Source organism: Acanthochromis polyacanthus, chromosome 10, assembly GCF_021347895.1.
Source record: "Acanthochromis polyacanthus isolate Apoly-LR-REF ecotype Palm Island chromosome 10, KAUST_Apoly_ChrSc, whole genome shotgun sequence".
Taxonomy (NCBI): Eukaryota; Metazoa; Chordata; class Actinopteri; family Pomacentridae; genus Acanthochromis; species Acanthochromis polyacanthus.
In genome coordinates, this window is record NC_067122.1 from 30,005,259 (window position 1) to 30,027,063 (window position 21,805).

The 21,805-nt window shown below is 41.2% G+C and overlaps 1 protein-coding gene and 1 long non-coding RNA gene across 3 annotated transcripts; both read right to left on the minus strand.

The window, feature by feature from the left end:
• Positions 1 to 368: 368 nt before the first annotated feature.
• Positions 369 to 10,564, minus strand: LOC110947043 (uncharacterized). Of its 2 annotated transcripts, XM_051954185.1 has the most exons (7): positions 10,297 to 10,564; positions 5,500 to 5,732; positions 5,139 to 5,327; positions 4,815 to 4,991; positions 3,991 to 4,708; positions 3,592 to 3,750; positions 369 to 3,414 (listed from the first exon to the last, which is right to left on the minus strand). In XM_051954185.1, exons 5-7 carry the CDS (start codon positions 4,401 to 4,403, stop codon positions 2,511 to 2,513), a joined length of 1,476 nt encoding a protein of 491 aa, XP_051810145.1. In that variant the 5' UTR covers positions 4,404 to 4,708; positions 4,815 to 4,991; positions 5,139 to 5,327; positions 5,500 to 5,732; positions 10,297 to 10,564; the 3' UTR covers positions 369 to 2,510. The 2 variants fall into 2 exon arrangements, with proteins under 2 accessions (XP_051810145.1, XP_051810146.1); XM_051954186.1 differs by having other exon boundaries at positions 3,592 to 4,708; positions 5,500 to 10,564.
• A 1,333-nt stretch (positions 10,565 to 11,897) lies between these two features.
• On the minus strand, positions 11,898 to 21,073 carry LOC127535691 (uncharacterized). The gene is made up of 2 exons (XR_007944547.1): positions 14,079 to 21,073; positions 11,898 to 13,696 (listed from the first exon to the last, which is right to left on the minus strand). It is a non-coding gene; the product is annotated as an uncharacterized LOC127535691 (long non-coding RNA).
• Between the last annotated feature and the right edge of the window lie 732 nt (positions 21,074 to 21,805).

A 21,805-nucleotide genomic window follows, 5' to 3' on the forward strand; every position in this document is an offset into this window, starting at 1 on the left:
GCAGCAGCGGCCGCGGCAGCGGCCGCAAACGCCAATGGACAGCTTAAATCGTCATGAATCCGCCGGTATAAACCACTTTCAGATGTGATCCGGCCGCAGTAGTGGCCGGATGTCCGGTGGCCGCAATGGCGGCTGCGGCGGCGGCCGCAAACGCCGATGGACAGCTTAGATCGTCATGAATCCGCCTAATTTGCATAGGAATTTAAAGAATGTCCGGCGGCCGCAAACGCCGATGGACAGCTTAGATCGTCATGAATCCGCCGGTATAAACCACTTTCAGATGTGATTACCACAGCGGGTTTCGCTCGTGGTGAGCGGCACGAAAAACATGACGACATCGTGTTGGTGCGCACGAAACCGAAACAAAAACTGACGTGACAGTTTCACGAATCCCCGTGAGACCGTGTTGGGGAGGAAGCTGCTTAAAAGGTCGAGCAGTTCGAATCTGATTGGAAGACACCAGCTGCTTCAGCGTCACTTGATCACAATGATGAGATGAGGAACACCTGTTGCCACTCTAGCCTGTCAAGCCACTCCTAGGCTGAATCCCAAACCGCCCCTACACACTCCCCCTACACTACCGAGTGTCACTCCAAAAGAAGTCACACTCACAGCTGTGGAGGGCACCTATTATTGAAGGGGGAGGGTATAAATACGATCGTCAGGAATGGGACGCCCTGTCGCCTCACTGGAAAACAGAAGACGTCATCACCATGGTAACACAAAGACGCCTACTGTGCATGGCTGTAGCGCTGTGGCACAGGTTGCAACTAACAAGGATCGCTGCTGCTTCCAGAATACGAAAGCATCCCCCTTTTTTTTCACTCACATGTTTTCCAATCCTATTATCTGGCATTTCAAATCCAACAAATGAATAAATGAATTCTGTCAGTTGTGTTCAAATTTTAAGGTGTCAGGGGGTGCACAATTAAATCAAACGTCAGCAGAGAAGAAGATTTGTTTCTTTTGTTTTATCTTTTTTCACCACTCTTTTTGTGATGTTCTGTCAGTGTGAAAAAGGCGTGGGAGAAATAAAGGACGCACGTGGAACTCACATCAGTATGTTGTTTCCTCCTCCATTTCGACGTTGCACTTCCTGAAAAAGTTGTCCAGAATGAGCATCGATGCAGACTCGCTATTTAAGGGCTGAACAGTCCACTCTCCCTCCGCACTACGCAGTTTGGGACGGCCCTTAATATGGAGGACCCTCCACGGGAACGCGCAAACGGAGGGGTAGTGTGTAGGGATAGTGTGTAGGGGCGGTTTGGGATTCAGCCCTAGAAGGGAGAAAGATAGAGGGAGAGAGGGACAGAAGCACATAGCAACACTAACTAGGACCAGCTGTAGCTGGCCTGACAATTTGTCCGAACTTTGTCACCAGCCAGAAATGTATCTTTATGAGAATACCCAAAAAACGAAAATCTGGTGCTGCTGTTTTTGCTTGTTTTAAGTGCTATGTTAACTCTGGCAACACAAAATCTTTATCAAATGTCATAAACACATCTACCAAACATTTTAAACAAGTATCGGTGCCATAGTGTACACATAGGTGAATTCAGAGTGAGAAATGTAGGTAATTTCTTGGAAGAAACGCTTCAACTTAAGTGATTTGCACCCAGCATAATGAAATATATAGTACATTTAGCTAAACGTTTATGTGTCATATATTAAAAATATCACAACCTACTGTGTAATGAAAGATATAAAATAAAAAATGCACACCATGGCCATAAATGGCTGAAAATCAACTGAATTGCTACCACGCCCTCCTAAATCGGAATAATGGCAAAAATGGAATAAGACAAAAAAATAAATGCACAAAAGGTCAGAGTCATTCACAAGTATGGTATAAAACATTTATTCAAATACGACAGTGTCTCTGAATATGAAAATATAGCTTAATACACATACAAATACGTTGCAGACTCTCATACATAAGTTTGTGTGCCCTCATGCTGCGGTTGTACTGATGACCACTGATCACCCCATTGATGGATCCTGGGGCAACAACTTCTGACTCAATGAGTATATCTTGCAATCCTGCATCACCAAACCTTTTTCCTAAAATACCTAGGAAAGACATGCATGTATGAAACTCACCTAGTCGAATCACTAGCCGCTTCATGAAATCATCATTTTTCCAGCGGATTTGTTGAGCTTTGGCATATATAGGTTGGTCAAAAACTAATACTACCTGGTCCAGTTCTAGCTGATCAGCAACTGCAACACTTCTCTTCAGAATTGTGTTAACAGTTGACATCTCTGTCGGTGAAGCCTCAATGACTAGAAGATAATACAATGCTGACTTTTGCAAAGTCGCATTACATTGAAGCATTGTATGGAAACCTGTCCAGCTTGGCACTGTGCATGCTTCAGCATCTGCATACGTCAATAAAACATATGCCAGTTCAGTTTTGGCAGCCGACACAGTATTCAACCTGTATGTTTCTGCCTGTGATGGAACACTTTCCTTGTGAGAAGCTCTGTGGCCCCTGTCTTTTAGACGGTTGTTAGTGTTCTACAGGGATGCTAGGAGGTGCTTTGAATGTGTAAACTGCCTTCTGTAGCGGCGGTCTGTCTGATCCTGACTCAGTTTCAGTGACAGAACTTTGGAGCATAATGCCATTTGTATGGTGAGTGGTTCCACCACCAAACAGTGTCTCCTCCCCAAAATCAATGTCGTCCCACACCAGTATTGTAGGCACCTTCTTTGAGAAACCCTTTGGGATTTTGTCTCTATTCTCTAGCAGTTGTAGTTCAGCTCGGCTAGTGTCTAGACTGAGTACTGTGTTCCATGAAGCACAATGTCCTAGTCTACTCAGCAATGACAAAAGATTAGATGATCTTGTTAAATGGCGTACAGTTAGCCCAAGGCACAATGACTTTGGTGTCTGCTTTCGACCTTTAGATGCAAGGTAAACAATGTCTTGACAAACAGATAGAACTTTTAGCCTAACATCATCGGGAATATCGACATAACCCACTCCTGTTGCCTCTTCTGATGCCCCTATAATCCATGCAATTAGATTATATAGTTCTTCTGGCACAACAGATTGAGCATCAGACACATTTAAATTGTCAGCGGTGGGAGGCCAGGGGCATGTCATACCAGGAGAGTCACTGAGAACCCTCTTTAAGATCAATCCTGCACTGTACAGTGTCCTTGTGACATCAGTAGTATTCTGTCCAGATGTTGTGCTAGCCATGTGTTCACTGTCACTTTCAGTTTGGCTTTCAGCTTGGCTTACCTCAGTGAACTCAGTAGATGTACCTGACTGTGGAGGTATCTTTTGTAATAGTCTATCAGCTGACAGTGTCTCAACAAAAACAAGTTCACTGATGTTTCTCTTGGCAGGGCAGTGGAAAGTGAGCTGCGGGAAGTCATGCGTCAGCTGCCTCTTCAGTAGATCCTGCCTGAAACACAAAAAATATGGGGAAAGATGAGTATGTGTGTGCACATGCACGTGTGTGTTTACATAAACATATGCGCATACCCTTTTTTTGTGAGAATAAGTCAATAACAATTAACCTTGTAGTATTTACTTTTTTGTTTACAAGAACCGTGAGGGAAAGACATGATATTTCGGTTACCTGTATTCTGAAGCATCAAGACCCTGTTGATTCTTCACTATGTCCACGAATGTCTTTCGTAGCTTGTCCATTCGCAGCACTTCCTGGTCAACTATAATCTTTTGATGGATGACAGTCTCACAGAAGAAATTGTAGCTGTCAGTGAATGGTGGTTCAGTTCTGAAAAACACATGCACACACACACAAACCATGTGTAAACTGTTGCAGCCATGTCATATTTACATAATCATCCAATCAAGATTATCTAAGCTTGTCTACTCCGCCAATTTTTCCTGAATAAAATTATCAAATAGGTTTTTGGAACTACAGTTAAACAAACTAAAGACTATGTTGTTTGTCAATGCCTCATATTGAAATGTACAATGTGTAATAAAATGTTAATGCATTGTAATAACTCACGCTTCATCTGGGGTTGCAGTACTTGTTTCCAAAGGCCTTGACAAAAACTTTGTGTACTGTGCGTAACAGGTCCTGTGGTACCGCACCTCTAGGGCCACACAGTCTTTTTCTTTAATGTGCAAAAGCACGCTGGTGTCCTCCTTCAGCTCAGCAGCCTTCTGCAACCGGAGAAAGCCACTGTCTAACGCAGGTTGTGTAAGTTTCCCACCGTTTCCGTGTAAATTCCTGCATGTCTTCGCCCTGGACATCTGTGAGATGCATATAGCATCGTTTCGATCCTTTTTTAGTGACTTTTGAAGGCGGTTTCCTTGTCTTTTTGTCATCTTTGCTCGTATCTGTGGTAGATACAGTCGACGCCATGTTGTTTTGATCTGATACCACAGCAACAGAACTCGGCTCCTTTTGGTCCACATGACCAAAAACCGCTGCACGCACTGCAAATCCTAGTACGCCCATGTAAATATCACTACGCCACAGTAAAAAAAAAGACCGACACAAAAACGGTAATTATTAAAAAATGACTGGAAACGGTGAGTAGAAACTTTTTTTGGGTGCTAATTAGCAATAGATATATCTTATAAAGCAGAGTTCATGTAGATCCACGTGAGTGGAACGAAATTCACTTTCTAGGGACTTTTTCCATGGTCCCAATACAGCCTATAACGACCAAACGTCAATGGCCTCTGAATACGGCCGGCCCAGGATGATTTCTGGAGCTCTGAATGTGGAAAAAACATCAAATGAAGATGTGACACAGTAGACAGTAAGGAGACAGCGCTGAATTAAAGATTTCTCAATGTTTAAAATGTATCAGTATTTCCTACCTATATGCAAGTCCTTGGCATAGCTTTCCTGCCCTGGCTTTGGACCTGTTCTTGGCCAATCCAAAGTCAATGAGCTTGACCCTGAAGGGCTGCTTCACGCGATCCACCATCATGATGTTATCCTCCTTCACATCAGTGTGGCTTATGCCAGCACTGTGAATTCAAAGCTACAGCCAGCTGCAAGTAACAACATTTATCAGGAGTTTTTTAAAGAAATCTGTCACATGACAATAAAAGTAGAAGTTGTAAAGGTTCCTGAACCACTGATGTTGATTCTAGCACCACTGAAGGAGAGAAATATAAGGAGACAATAGAAGGTCACACCTGCTGAATAACTGTACGGACGTGTTCCAGTCGCAGTGGCTGTGGTAAATTCTCCACATAGTCCCACAGGTCGATGTCCAATTTTTCAAACACCAGGAGCCGCGTATTTTCTATGAAGATGTCTCCTTTGTACTCAATGATGTTGGACTCCTTTGAGTTGTGGCTCATGAGCTTTTTCAGGATTTTCGCCTGTGGAGACATAATATGTTTGCTGAGCCACATTGTCCAGTCAGTTCTTCTCAACAACTAAAACGTACATAACATGACCAGAACCACTACTCAGAATCTTGTAGTGGTGCTACCTCTTTTTTTTTAAAATGTCTTTTTTTGTGTCGCTGTTCAGCTGAAATCAGTGTCCTACCTCATGGTCAAGATTGTTCCTTTCGGGCACCTTTATAGCCACGTACTCTTCAGTGTTGTTTTTCACACATTCCAGCACTGTTCCATAGCTTCCATCTCCCAGTTCTTTCACCACCGTGCAGCCTGTTGGGACTTCGCAACGCTGCCATGTGGTACTCCCCTCGGAGGAAGATGAGGATGAGGATGATGATGAGGATGAACTTTGAAAGTACATTTTTATCTTGTCACAGAAGACTGAAAGTTAAACAGACAAAAGAGAACCATAATCTATGGATGTCTTGTTAAACCATTGGTAATCTACCACACTGTTGTGATCTCAGCTTTCAATCATATTTGCTAAATATTGAACCAGTTATCACAAAACAACAGCACTGAGTGTTACAACCTGTTCTGAATTGTGTTATAAGGCATATTGGACGGTATTGCAGCAAAACTACATGGATGTTTCCTCAGAAACTCCAAAGTGTTTACTTCATTAAACAGAAGAGTGGAGTTACTTACTTCACAAAAGTTTGGTTATCTAGATTTTGTTGAAATGTGGATGTCTCCGAGTTTGGTGTTAAGTTTGTTTCACAAAACTACTCAATAAACAAATAACTCAATAAAATAAATTGAAATGGTGTCTCCACTCAGAGTTTTTGTGTTTGCCATGAATTCTAGAATGCCTTTAAAAACAATTTAAAATTTCTCAGCATTGTTTAATTTTGAAAATGGCATGTTAAATTATTAAAACTGCCACTGTTTTTCTCATCTATCTGCATGTAATAACTTATAGTGACATATTCTGAGTAATGTTTTTATAAATTGCTGAAATCTCTCATTTGTTAGAACATTTTCTGCTCAACCATGTCTCATTTGACAGATTTTTTCTCACATAAAATATATTTCAAATATATTAAAAAGGCTAACTTTTAGAAATGTGTTCAGTATTTTTATTCACAAATCAAGATATTTGAGATAATTTTTTAAAGCCTGTTTATCCACGTCCAGCACATTTTTAACATATTACAGGCATTTGAGGTAATGTTTAAATGACAGTATCTCAAGAACTAATACAGATAAAGCATGATTTTTTTTTTAATGGTTAGTTCGAGTTTCAACTACAGGACAAGTCGATGAAATAATCTCTGATAACAGGTGAATTGAAATTTAAAAAATAACTGAAATTGTCACTGAAAGTCTCATCTTTGAGCACACATTACCCCCCAAAAAAACAATAATGCAGAAATCAACCAATGATATTTTCTGACACTTTTGTACTTGCATGCCAGGATAATACAAAACAAAACATATAGAATATTTTTTTAACATTAAATGCTTGGTCACAAAAATGAAAAAGAAAATGTGATGAACTTTAGTAACTGATTGAGCAGATATGACAAGTTGTATCACCAAAAACAAAAATATTGCTGGACAGCATAATCCAATTTCATTTTTGGATTCCATGTTGCAAGTTAAAGCTCGTGCCCAGAGTTTCCGTTTGTTTTCAATTTATGTATCATTGTTTAACAAAGCTTAAATGTGTTAGTCTAGTTCGATACTATCATATAATGTTAGTATGATGCGATATGAAAATTTATTCATGAGCTCCGCCTTCCTCTCATAGACCCCCATGTTATTCCAAAAAGCGCCGGTCGCTGCCGACCAGTCAAGTTCGAGCTTCAGCTCTGTCATGCTGTCAATCAACGGTTACACGCACAGCAAGCAAGCCCATGCAGAGGTGGGCGAGCTACGCACTACGCAACCACGAGCACATTTGTTTTGCTTGTAGAGGAGAGAGCATCAGGGATTAGCAACTTCCAGAAAAGTTACCAATCCCAGGGCTTGTCAGGCCAAGAGACTGCAGGACGTTTTTTGGCTCGGGGTGCTCGCGTCGCTCCCCGACCACGGCCTCCATAGCCCGCTTGACCCGCTTCATTTAGATGCCCGACCTCTGGAGGAAGATGTTGGGGCGTCTGGAACATACTCTTCGTCAGAGGAGTCATGCAATTCTGAACTCTAGATAGAAATAAATAAACAATGTAACACATATACACGCGTAAATGCACTAAGTTTGATAAACAACGTCATCGAGAGGGATACATGAGTGTAATCACATATTGAAACTTTACTCGTTCGTCCTAGCAGATTCATGTTATTTTGGTATTAGGACAAGTTAGACTGAATACAGAATTCTAACGTAATTCCTTTATTATTTACTAAATGTACTAAATGTAGAGGAGTGGAAAACAGCAAAACAGGCAAGATGCTGCAGCACTCTGGGCCTCCTGTCAGGTACTGCGCACGTGCACAAATAAAGGGGCGAAATCAGAGGAAGGGTGGGACCAACAGTGTTTTGGGAGAAGCTGCGATTCAAACTCCGGACACGAGCTTTAAAGCTGCTGTCCGGAGTTTCCGTTTGTTTTCAATTTATGTATCATTTTTTAACAAAGCTTAAATGTGTTAGTCTAGTTCGATACTATCATATAAAGTTAGTATAACGCGATATGAAAATTTATTCCTGAGCTCCGCCTTCCTCTCATAGACCCCCATGTTATTCCAAAAAGCGCCGGTTGCTGCCGACCAATCAAGTTCGAGCTTCAGCTTTGTCATGCTGTCAATCAACGGTTACGCGCACAGCAAGCAAGCCCATGCAGAGGTGGGCGAGCTACGCACTACGCAACCGCGCACACATTTGTTTTGCTTGTAGAGGAGAGAGCATCAGGGATTAGCAACTTCCAGAAAAGTTACCAATCCCAGGGCTTGTCAGGCCAAGAGACTGCAGGACGTTTTTTGGCTCGGGGTGCTCGCGTCGCTCCCCGACCACGGCCTCCATAGCCCGCTTGACCCGCTTCATTTAGATGCCCGACCTCTGGAGGAAGATGTTGGGGCGTCTGGAATATACTCTTCGTCAGAGGAGTCATGCAATTCTGAACTCTAGATAGAAATAAATAAACAATGTAACACATATACACGCGTAAATGCACTAAGTTTGATAAACAACGTCATCGAGAGGGATACATGAGTGTAATCACATATTGAAACTTTACTCGTTCGTCCTAGCAGATTCATGTTATTTTGGTATTAGGACAAGTTAGACTGAATACAGAATTCTAACGTAATTCCTTTATTATTTACTAAATGTACTAAATGTAGAGGAGTGGAAAACAGCAAAACAGGCAAGATGCTGCAGCACTCTGGGCCTCCTGTCAGGTACTGCGCACGTGCACAAATAAAGGGGCGAAATCAGAGGAAGGGTGGGACCAACAGTGTTTTGGGAGAAGCTGCGATTCAAACTCCGGACACGAGCTTTAAAGCTGCTGTCCGGAGTTTCCGTTTGTTTTCAATTTATGTATCATTTTTTAACAAAGCTTAAATGTGTTAGTCTAGTTCGATACTATCATATAAAGTTAGTATAACGCGATATGAAAATTTATTCCTGAGCTCCGCCTTCCTCTCATAGACCCCCATGTTATTCCAAAAAGCGCCGGTTGCTGCCGACCAATCAAGTTCGAGCTTCAGCTTTGTCATGCTGTCAATCAACGGTTACGCGCACAGCAAGCAAGCCCATGCAGATGTGGGCGAGCTACGCACTACGCAACCGCGCACACATTTGTTTTGCTTGTGGAGGAGAGAGCATCAGGGCTCAACAACTTCCAGAAAAGTTACCAATCCCACGGCTTGTCAGGCCAAGAGACTGCAGGACGTTTTTTGGCTCGGGGTGCTCGCGTCGCTCCCCGACCACGACCTCCATAGCCCGCCTGCGGGCTTTGTTTAGATGCTGTGGTCGGGGTGCTCGCCTCGCTCCCCGACCACGGCCTCCATAGCCCGCCTGACGGCTTCGTTTAGATGCCCGACCTCTGGAGGAAGATGTTGGGGCGTCTGGGACATACTCTTCGTCAGAGGAGTCATGCAATTCTGAACTCTAGATAGAAATAAATAAACAATCTAACACATATACACGCGTAAATGCACTAAGTTTGATAAACAACGTCATCGAGAGGGAGTGTAATCACATATTGAAACTTTACTCGTTCGTCCTAGCAGTTTCATGTTATTTTGGTATTAGGACAAGTTAGACTCAATACAGCATTCTAACGTAATTCCTTTATTATTTACTAAATGTACTAAATGCAGAAGAGGGGAAAACAGCAAAACAGGCAAGATGCTGCAGCACTCCGGGCACTCCTCTCATGTACTGCGCGCGTGCACAAATAAAGGGGCGAAATCAGAGGGAGGGAGGGTGGGACCACCAGCGTTTTGGGAGACGCTGCGATTCAAACTCCGGACAGCAGCTTTAAGGAAACAGAATAAACTGTTACCTTACTTATTACACTTATTGAATTAATTTACTTATCAGAAAAAAGTGACCTTAAATCTTGCTCACATCAACACATCAGACTATCATTATATCCTCCAAAATGAATATTTCCCAGTAGAAAAATCCTGCTATCCCAACATATCTATGCATTTGGTCATGGTTATAGTCAAACTATTCCAAGTTTGGAGCTTTAAAACCAAATTTTGTCTTAACAAAAATGTTTGTCCTGCTCTTTACAGGAGTACTGGTTGGTTTTAGTTATCCAGTTATGACCAAACCTGAACACATCACTTCCCTTCCACACTGCTAAGATCTTACTTTTTAATAACAAGATGTTAAAAATTACAAGACAAGTACAAAACTGAGTGTTACATCCTGTTCTGACTCACAGATTTCATTACAAATTGGACAGAGTTGTAGAAAAATAGATTTTAAAACTGCCTTCTGAATGTTTCCTCTGGTGTTTGCTTCATCAAACAGAACAGTGAAGTTACTTACCTCAAAAATGTTGGCTTCTTTGGACTTTGTTGAAAGGTTGATGTTGAGTTTAATCTCGATGTCCTGCTAGTTTCAGTGTAGTCCTGCTGAAATCTGTAAGACACTGTCCAGAACTGTCTGCACACTGAGATTTATATGTGGCATGAATTCTAGAATGTCTAATTCGGAACTATTTTTAGAGGTGTTCATTCTGCATAGAAACCATTGCATATCTTGACAACGGTACTTCAGATCCAGCCCGGTCTCACGGGGATTCGTGAAACTGTCACGTCAGTTTTTGTTTCGGTTTCGTGCGCACCAACACGATGTCGTCATGTTTTTCGTGCCGCTCACCACGAGCGAAACCCGCTGTGGTAATCACATCTGAAAGTGGTTTATACCAGCGGATTCATGACGATCTAAGCTGACCATCGGCGTTTGCGGCCGCCGCTGCGGCCGCCACTGCGGCGGCCACTTCGGCCGCCACTTCGGCCGCCGCACATTCTTTAAATTCCTATGCAAATTCGGCGGATTCATGACGATCTAAGCTGTCCATCGGCGTTTGCGGCCGCCGTTGCGGCCGCCGCAGTGGCGGCCGCAAACGCCGATGGACAGCTTAGATCGTCATGAATCCGCCGGTATAAACCACTTTCAGATGTGATTACCACAGCGGGTTTCGCTCGTGGTGAGCGGCACGAAAAACATGACGACATCGTGTTGGTGCGCACGAAACCGAAACAAAAACTGACGTGACAGTTTCACGAATCCCCGTGAGATTGTGTTGTCAGATCATGCTCAAACTTGGTAGGGGTATTGCAGGGGTCGCGAGGAAGTGCAGTGGGGAGTTTGAATCAGATTGGATGAATGGTGGTGTTTTTTCAATGCAATGAAATCAAGGTAGTCACATTCTGACAGCAGTCACAGCACTACTTCGTTTAAATGTAAACAAATGCCAACTTTATATAACACGCTGTTTTCACTAAATAACCCATTGCTGGACATAATTAAAAATAAATGGGAACAAGATGTAGGAGAAGATTTTTCTGAGGAAAAGTGGACCAGAATCTTGAGAAGGGTCCACACCTCCTCAATATGTGCCAGACATGGCCTACTACAATGCAAGATATTACATAGAGTTCACTGGTCAAAATATAGACTGTCAAAGAGGTTCCCAAATGTCGATCCCAATTGCGATCGATGCAAAATAACTTCAGGTACATATTTTCACACTTTTTGGAGTTGTTCTAAATTATTGCCATTTTGGACAGGTGTTTTTAAGACATTTTCAGATATTTTTAGGGCGCCTTTAGAGCCATGTCCAATATTAGCCCTTTTCGGTGTTAACCCCAACTCATGTAACTTCAATAAACACCAACAGAATTTTCTGGCCTGTTGTACACTCTTGGCTCGCAGGCTCATTCTACTGAACTGGAAAAACCCACTACCTCCATGTCATTCGCAGTGGATCAAAGATATCTTCTACTATATGAAAATTGAAAATATTAGATACACTCTTAATGGAGGAAATAAATGTTTTTTTGATGTTTGGCAGAAATTTATTGATTATGCAAAGGAAACATTGAATATGACATTGTAATTTATTTTTATGCTGTCTTATTGCATTTGGTTTCCACTTTTTTTTTTTGATTGTTTGGTTGTTTGTTTTTTCTTTGTATATACTTTTTATATTTTGTGTTTGTATTTTTGTATTTATTTATTTACTTTTTGAGGGAGGGTCTGATTTAATGTTCTTTGTTACATTCCGTTTTGTTGTCTTTCTATTCTGTATCCAAAAAACCAAAAACCTTATATATAAAGTTTTCAAAAAAGAATAAACAAATGCAATGAAGCAAATATGTAATGTAGTTATTTTTTAAACATTTAACTGTCATATTTACGGTAAAGAAAGCACACAATGAATGGGTTTGGGTAAATGTAAAATGCTGAAACACTGGTGTAGAAATTTTACACCTCATATAATGTAAGATCTGTCTCCATTTGTTCATGTATGACCTGATGGGCTTAAAAGTCATTCTGTCGATCTTCATCTGCCACCTGACGTATGAACTTCCCCTTCTTTACTTCTCCTACAGCTCTCTCCAAATCCTTAAGAGAAACTGAAGTCCTGTCTGTCTTCCATTAGTCTCAAAATTAAAATGTCACATAATTTTGTTTCTAACATGTCCATCCATCCATTCTCTATACACCACTTTATCCTCACTGGGGTCACGGGGGGTGCTGGAGCCTATCTCAGCTGACTCGGCCGAAGGCAGGGGACACCCTGGACAGGTCGCCAGCAGGGGTGAAAGTAGTTTGAAATTTTTGCCGGTACTATTACCAAAACCCTCGTCTCGCTCTAACTTCATGCATTTTAAAATAGCAAAGTTAAAACACAAACAAATAAAAACATATTAATATTTTACTGTAGGCCAATGGAATAGGTAGGAATTAATAACACTTGAAAATACAGTAAACTCATAAATATTAATGAGCCGGCTGATGAAGGAGCCTCGTGATTGGCTGGTAATCCGAGTGATGAAGGCACTTCCGTGATTCGAGGTGAATCTGCGTGCGGAGCATGTCATGTCAGTCATCTGCTGTTCTCTTTTCTATTATGCATAATGTCATATAAATATGTGGGTTCGTGGAATTTGAACATCAGTATTTAATGATGTAAACACATTATATAACACTGTATTAAAAATAAATGTATTTTGTGTATTAACAGTGTATTAAAGTCCATTCATTCAAGAACCTTTTATCAAGTTCTAATAAAGTTACAAGAAATATTTTACAATCAATGTGCTGGGGTCATCGTTGTCTGTGGAAAAGTCAAACATCACTATCTGACTTTTTCACGGACAACGATTTGAGGGTTGAAATCAGCACTACTATTACAAATGGCAAAACTTTTTATTCACGTGACCCTGTTCTAATAAAGCTTTAGCAAACATTTTACACAACATATTGATAACAGTACATTAAAATAAACAAACCTTTAATGAATTAAACACAGCTAAACTAGTGTGTTCCACCTAGTGACATGTTCTCCTGCACACAGTGGGCAAGACAGTGAGGAGCACTCCTCTTTCTCCTTGTTTTGTAATATGGGTGCTCCCTTGCTGATGCCTTTGTGGGCCGCCCTGATGTCAGAGCCCTTCTCCCACCTTGCCCCACCTTTCTCTGGGCTACAGCAGTGGGTTGTACCCCAATTTGGGTAGTTGTTTGAAAGTAGCCCCTGGGTCTGATGACTGGGCTCTTGCCAAAAGTTGAGAGAGCTGACAGCAGGGAACTGTCTGTTTTTATTGTTTTGAAGATGGAGACGAAGACTGCCACAGGTGCTTGGAAGCTTGGGTCATCTCGCAGCTTCTTTTGTAGTAAGTCAAAAACTGCATCAACTCCTCCTCAAGCCCAGATGTTCCTTAAAGTAACATTAAAAAACAGATTGCATCAGAGGAATGACTTGACAAGTTTATATTATTACTAAAAATCCATGGTGATTATAAATCTGAATTATAAACATAATTCTGCTGACACTGACATACTTTTGAAACATTCATTTTACATACAAGTGAAGTATCTTGTACCTATGTTCCTAAGACAGCTAGGCTTCAATAAATCACCAGACAATAAATCATCTTACAGATCACGTCACGTCACGTCACGTCACGTCACGTCACTTCACTTCACTTCACTTCACTTCACTTCACTTCACTTCACTTCACTTCACTTCACTTCACTTCACGTCAACAACACTGTTATAAGAATGTTTTAATAGTGTATCCATGCTTGGTTGTCTTTACCTGAGTCAGTCTCAGCAGGAACCAATCCACAGTCCAAGGGCTCTTCAGTGTATATGCTTACTACAGATGGTTGGACAAAGAGGCATATAGTTGTAAACAAAGGAAAATTAATTCTCATGTAACTCATTTATGATAAAGCCTGTGTACAGACCTGAGTTGGTCTCATCTGGAGGACACTATGTGGGAATTGGATCACCTTCTAAATGATAATAGATTTAGAATTATTTAGTTTAGTTTATATGAACAATGAAATCATGGGGATTGCATGATCAACACAGTTTAGTCAAGTACGTCTAGATTGAGGTCAATGTTTTTCTTGAGCATTAACATTTTAAAAAACTGAAGTAGAGTACCAAATAATTTTAGTATGACAGAAGTAAGCTGTGACAGAAGCAGGTATCAACAAGGCGTTTTCAACTGAGATTATTGTCGGTGACAAACGTGTATGTGCTCCCCTACGTTTGAACTGCGTTGATTTTTTTGACAGTTTAGAAGAGTTTTCGATAAAGGATAAATATCACAGACCGTATGACACGACTTCACAACTTGTACTATTGGATATCAATCACTCTTTATTTCGGCGACGTCTACTTCTTGAAAAAACGTATTATTCTGATAAAATCCTGACTTATGTAGCTTAGTTATACGCAATGTTCTTTGCCACCTTCTCCGACTGGTTTCAACTTTGTTCCAAGAACGGCCAGCGCAATCTTAAAATGTTTTTAAAAATTCTCATTGGTTTTATTTCATGACCCCCGAATTGTAGAGTGGGTCTTAACAGCTAAAAGAAACACACTTTGCTGTGTTGTACAAGCGAAAATTTAATGGCAAGCAAGACGTTACTAAATTGTGGCTTACTTTTCATGGAGTTTGGCAGCACCTTCTCTCCATTAAAGAGCACGGTGCGCAGCGGGGCAAGGCCCGGCTGGATGGAACAAAGACAGAGCGGACCTACTGTCATGAAAACGGACCAATAAGATAACAGGAGACTATGAATATTTATGAGATTCCCGGATCTATCCTATGAAAAAAAATATCGCTCCCGGTACTGCGTTCCGTCACCAGATCTTTTGCCGGAATGCAGTATTGGACCATTCCGGCTTACTTTCACTCCTGTCCTTATATCTCTCTACACATTACAGCTTGTTTTGACTTTTCAGCTGTGAAAAAAATCTACATTCTGGCTATAACTTTAACTACAGGTACCAGATGGATGTAATGCAAGAGAAGAAATTACACTACCTCTCTCTTTTACATCGCTCTGTGTTTTTCTTGGGTTGTGTCACGATTGACCACCACAACTGAGTTCCCCTACAAGGAAATTATACACCGATCAGCCGCAACATCATGACCACTGACAGGTGAAGTGAATAACATTGATCATATTGGTACTATGAGGTGTTCTGCTGGAAACCTTGGATTTTGGCATCCAGAACAAGCACACCAAATGTCAGTGGCCTATCCACCCGGGAAATGCAACCGCATCGCAAAAACATCAAACAATCAGGAACATCTTGAGGAACATGACAATCGTCCAAGACGTTGATTTGACCTTCAAACTTCCAAGACACCATTCTGATCAAGCTTCAAAAGGATGCAATGGAACAAATTTGATTTCCAGACAGCCCATTGCACAACCCAAAGTACCCAAATGATTAACTGCCAACGACCTGGCCCAGACCCTGTAGGACACCATGAGAAGTCCTCTGGTCCAGACCCAATGGTTCAGAGCATTTTTGATGTCATAAGGGGGACCAACACAGTATTAGGCAGGTGGTCATAATGTTATGCCTGATCAGTGTAAATACAACTGGAACTCATCCACTAAAGCCTGTTAACTGTAAAGCAAATCTTTTTTTTTTTTTTTTTAAAGTCTCAGCTGAGAACAAACAACCAACAAACCTTAATTATTGTGCATACATTATATACAGTATGTACAGATGGGTTACAAATGAAAGGAAAACTCAACATTGAAGTGTCACAGTATTGTGTTGGGTGCTGCCAGAATGGCTTCAGTGTTCCTTGCTATTGATTCTCCAAGTCTCTGGAGGTCTACTGGAGGGACGAACGACATTCCTCCAGAAGATATTTGCTCAGTTGATGTTTTGATGATGGGGGTAGGGAGTAAAGTCGATAATGCTGGTCCAGAAATCTCCCATACTGTATGTGTTCAGTTGGGTTGAAATGTGGTGACTGTTAAGGTACATTCGTCATGTCCTGCACTGACATTATCCTGAGGAACAGCTGGTTGAGTTTGCTCATCAGCCAGTGCAATATGTAATGAAAAAGCTTCCATTGCACATCACGTTAATGCATCACATTCTTCAAATGTAGAGTAACATTTTCACTGATGGATCTAAATGCAGATGTCAGTTTAGTCATCGTTCTGTGGAAACACTCAGGAGCTAATTGTTCTTTGTGACTGAAGCTCCTGCCATTTGTGCATCAACAATGAACCCTCTTTCAAAGTCTCATGTCTTTTCTTCTTACCATTGTCATATAAAATCACAGTTAGTTAGCTACTCAGTATTTCATACATGCCACAGAGTACGATCAAGTGTTGACCGTTTAATTGGACCATGATGTATTTCTTCTTTAATTTTTTTATCCATCTGTGGCTCCTTACTGCTCAATTACATTATTAGCTTTGAGTGGGAAAGTGTCCTATTTCTTGCTTTAAAGTACAACAAATGCAAAGAGCAAATGGAAATAACTACCTGAAAAGTAAGTACAACTTAACAGTATATAGCACAGAATACAATTCAAGCAACAACATGTGAGTGAAATGTTCATGGTGCAGATAGGATGCATACTACCACTGAAAGGTAGATAAACACATTCCTTCACAAACTGAGGTAGATTCACTGTTCACTGCATGTCACTGCTGAGCTTTGACGCAAATACATTCCTTTTTTCCAAAGCAGAATCTGGATTTTTCTTTTTAATCCTTTAATATTCCCTATAAGTGGAGCGTGCTGCAAGTCGTCCTGCACGTGACTCGCATTTGGAAAGGTTGATTTCTCCATTGCAGGAATAGGCTGCCAAAGAAATAATACAAAAAAATAAAAGAATCGTGACATTTCTCAAGACTAAATGTCATATTTACTGCTCTGTGTTTAAAATACAGCAGTGATTCAACTTCCTGCCAGTTCATGAAAGTGTTACTCACGGGCTGTTCTGAACATTATGTGCCAGCTGTAGCTTCGCTGTAAAAAAAAAAAACTTCCGCGAACCAGAAGTGATGCTTTGTATATTTAATTCTTCTGAAGCGTGTAAAAGAAGACTTGTGCCGTTAAGACACAATAGCTGACACCAAATGACCAGTGTGACACATAACAGTTGAACTATGTCATTTTTATTTAAAACATCTCTCATCACTTACAGACATTTCACAAATCCAGCCTACCTGAACACTGTGTGTGGATCAAACCAGTTGGACTGACAGCTGATGTGTACTGAGCAAATACCACGATGATGATGATGGCTAAGTTGCAAATAATACTGAGTGGAGGGCAGTCAAACCTACCAAAGTGCTTATTATCTCAAAGTGTGTATTTATACTGACTGTAGTAAGTCAGGGAAAGGGTGAATGTAATCACTGCAGTTAGACTGGAAAAATGTCCCTCTCAAAACAAGAAAAAAAACTTATTTCAAATAACTTTTACCTTGAAATAAGTGCAAATTTGCAAATTTTTTTTTATAAATTTGGGGAATTTTTTGACAAATTTTTGGATTTTTTTCACACAAGGAAACAATATTTTTGGTGCCGTAAATGAGGACAACAGGAGGGTTAAGACACCTAAGCTTGACAATCCTGGTAAAATATTGCTTAAAATATGTTTCCCAAGCTAATTTTAAGATCTCAATATTCTAAATATCATATCTTATTTCAAGAAATCTGACTAAGACCTTTTTCACTTGTTCTATTGGCAGATTTTTTTCCCCCCACTTATTTCAAGGTAAAAGTTCCTTGAAATATGTTTTTTTTTCTTGTTTTTAGAGGGGCTTTTTTTTTCCCAGTGCACCTGTGTTCTCCTATAAAAATACCCCACCTCCACTGGTCGCATTTGAACGCATCATTACTGTCTGAGGTTTCTTCAATTGTGAAAGCTGGAGCTGTAATAAGCATAGACATCAATAAGTTCCTCTTTTTCTTGAGGCAGTATTTTGACATTTATTTACAGTGGCGTGCAACATTTTGGTTTTGTTCGACTGCAGTGAATCCAGCTTCAAAATAAACTGGCACCTAAAGTATGTTGTGTAAGTTTTTCCCTGCAACACTTCACATCATGGATGTGACACACAGTCTGATGACTTCAGACTGTGTGTCACATCCATGTATGCCTGATGCTCAGTGTTCTGGTATATTTGCATCAAAGCTCAGTCTGACATGCACTAAACCGTGAGCCTACCTCAGTTTGTGAAGGAATCTTTAATCTTTTTTATTCATCTGCCTTTTAAAAATAGCATACATCACATTCTGTATGGATATTTCACACACAGGCTTAGAAACCATGGAAAGTTTTAGAAGTTCCAAGACACTAGATATGGCCACAAGGTACTGTAGGTATTCTTTTACTTAGATTTAAGTAAGAGCACATAAGTATTACTATGGAAATATAGTTAAAATACCAAAAATGCTGGTAATGTAGCCGCAAGGGGACACAAGCCAGTGTCTTATTGTGCCGGTCCCAAGCCCGGATAAATACAGAGGGTTGTGTCAGGAAGGGCATCCGACGTAAAGCTTTGGCCAAATCAATCACGCGGATCAAATGTATGACTTCCATACCGGATCAGTCGAGGCCCGGGTTAACAACGACCACCATCGGTGCTGTCGACCTACAGGGTGCCGGTGGAAAATGGACTACTGTTGGTCGAAGAAGGAGGGGAGGAAGGTGTGTTCGTAGGAAGAGAGAGAAGAGGAACACCAAGAGTCTAGGACTGAGAGTAGGGACTTTGAACGATGGAACTATGACAGGAAAAGATAGAGAACTGGTTGACATGATGCAGAGGAGGAAGGTGGACAAACTGTGTGTCCAGGAGACCAGGTGGAAAGGTAGTAAAGCTAGAAGTTTAGGAGCAGGGTTCAAGTTGTTCTATCATGGTGTAGATAGGAAGAGAAATGGAGTAGGAGTTATCTTGAAGGAGGAGTTTGTTAGGAATGTCCTGGAGGTAAAAAGAGTTTCAGATCGAGTGATGAGCCTGAAGCTAGAAATCGAAGGTGTGATGTTCAATGTTGTTAGTGGGTATGCTCCACAGGTAGGATGTGAGCTGGAGGAGAAGCAGAAATTCTGGTTGGACCTTGATGAAGTGATGCAGAGCATCCCTAGAAGTGAGAGAGTTGTCATTGGTGCAGACTTCAATGGACATGTTGGTGCAGGAAACTGAGATGATAAGGAGGTCATGGGCAGGAGAGGAACACAGAAGGACAGATGGTGGTTGACTTTGCAAAAAGGATGGAAATGGCTGTAGTAAATACTTTCTCCCAGAAGAGGCAGGAACATAGGGTGACCTATAAGAGTGGAAGTAGGAGCATACAGGTAGACTACATCTTGTGTAGACAGTGTAATCTGAAGGAGATCAGTGACTGCAAGGTAGTGGTAGATGAGAGTGTAGCCAGACAGCATAGGATGGTGGTGTGTAGGATGACCCTGGTGGTGAAGAAGATGAAGAGGGCAAAGGCAGAGCAGAGGACCAAATGGTGGAAGCTGAAAAAGGAAGAGTGTTGCATGACTTTCAGGAGAGAGTTGAGACAGGCTTTGGATGGTCAGGAGGTGCTTCCAGATGACTGGACAACTACAGCAAATGTGATCAGGGAGACAGGTCGGAGAGTACTTGGTGTGTCATCTGGAAGGAAAGGAGATAAGGAGACTTGGTGGTGGACTGAGGAGGTGCAGGAGTGGATCCAGAGAAAGAGCTTAGCTAAGAAGAAGTGGGAGACTGAGAGGACTCAAGAGAGTAGACAGGAGTACAGGGAGATGCAGCGTAAGGTGAAAGTAGAGGTGGTGATGTGTGATAGAAGAGTTTCAGCTAAAATGAAAGGAAAGGTTTACAAAACTGTGGTGAGACCAGCCATGTTGTTTGGTCTGGAGACAGTGTCCTTGAGGAAAAGACATGAGGCAGAGCTGGAGGTAGCAGAACTGAAGATGCTGAGGTTCTCTCTGGGAGTGACCAGGATGGATAGGATCAGGAATGAGTACATCAGAGGGACAGCACATGTTAGAGGCTTTGGAGATAAAGTCAGAGAGGCCAGACTCAGATGGTTCAGACATGTCCAGAGGAGAGAGAGTGAATATATTGGTAGAAGGATGCTGAGTTTCCCACTGCCAGGCAGGAGGCCTAGAGGAAGTCCAAAGAGGAGGTTTATGGATGTGGTTAAAGAGGACATGAAGGTAGTTGGTGTGAGAGAAGAGGATGCAGCAGACAGGGTTAGATGGAGGCAATTGATTCGCTGTGGCGACCCCTGAAGGGAAAAGCCGAAAGGAAAAGAAGAAGACCAAAAATGCTGGTATGGGTAATTATATAGTTTATCTGCTGGGCAGCAAGTGAATCTTCCCTCAGAGATTACCTCCACATTCTTTCAGAAAACAGAAGGTTATTCTTGGAGTAGATGATGGGTGTTCCATCAAAGCAATGACACAAACACACAAAAAAGTGGTAAAGAAATGGCTAAATCAGGCTAGATCATAGGAAAAATGCCCCTCTCAAAACAAGAAAAAAAAACTTATTTCAAGGAACTTTTACCTTGAAATAAGTGCAAAAATCTGCCAATAGAACAACTGAAAAGTGTCTTAGTAAGATTTCTTGAAAAGGGATATGATATTTAGCAGCGTAGGTGTCTTAAAATATGCCAGACATGCTAACAAATAGTAATTTTTCACTCAAAAATTGATTTTTGCTTTCATGTAACCTCCTAATGTGAGATGTATTAACCCTCCTGTTGTCATCATTTACACACGTGGACAAAATTGTTGGTACCCCTCAGTTAAAGAAGGAAAAACCCACAATTCTCACTGAAATCACTTGAAACTCACAAAAGTAACAATAACTAAAAATTTATTGAAAATTAAATAATCAAAATCAGCCATCACTTTTGAATTGTTGATTAACATAATTATTTTAAAAAACAAACTAATGAAATAGGGCTGGACAAAAATGATGGTACCCATAACTTAATATTTTGTTGCACAACCTTTTGAGGCAATCACTGCAATTAAACGATTTCTGTATTTGTCAATGAGCGTTCTGCAGCTGTCAACAGGTATTTTGGCCCACTCCTCATGAGCAAACAGCTCCAGTTGTCTCAGGTTTGATGGGTGTCTTCTCCAAATGGCATGTTTCAGCTCCTTCCACATATGTTCAATGGGATTCAGATCTGGGCTCATAGAAGGCCACTTTAGAATAGTCCAACGCTTTTCTCTCAGCCATTCTTGGGTGTTTTTGGCTGTGTGTTTTGGATCATTGTCCTGTTGGAAGACCCATGACCTGCGACTGAGACCAAGCTTTCTGACACTAGGCAGCACATTTCTCTCCAGAATGCCTTGATAGTCTTCAGATTTCATCGTACCTTGCACACTTTCAAGACACCCTGTGCCAGATGCAGCAAAGCAGCCCCAAAACATTACTGAGCCTCCTCCATGTTTCACCGTAGGGACAGTGTTCTTTTCTTCATATGCTTGGTTTTTGAGTCTATGAACATAGAGTTGATGTGCCTTACCAAAAAGCTC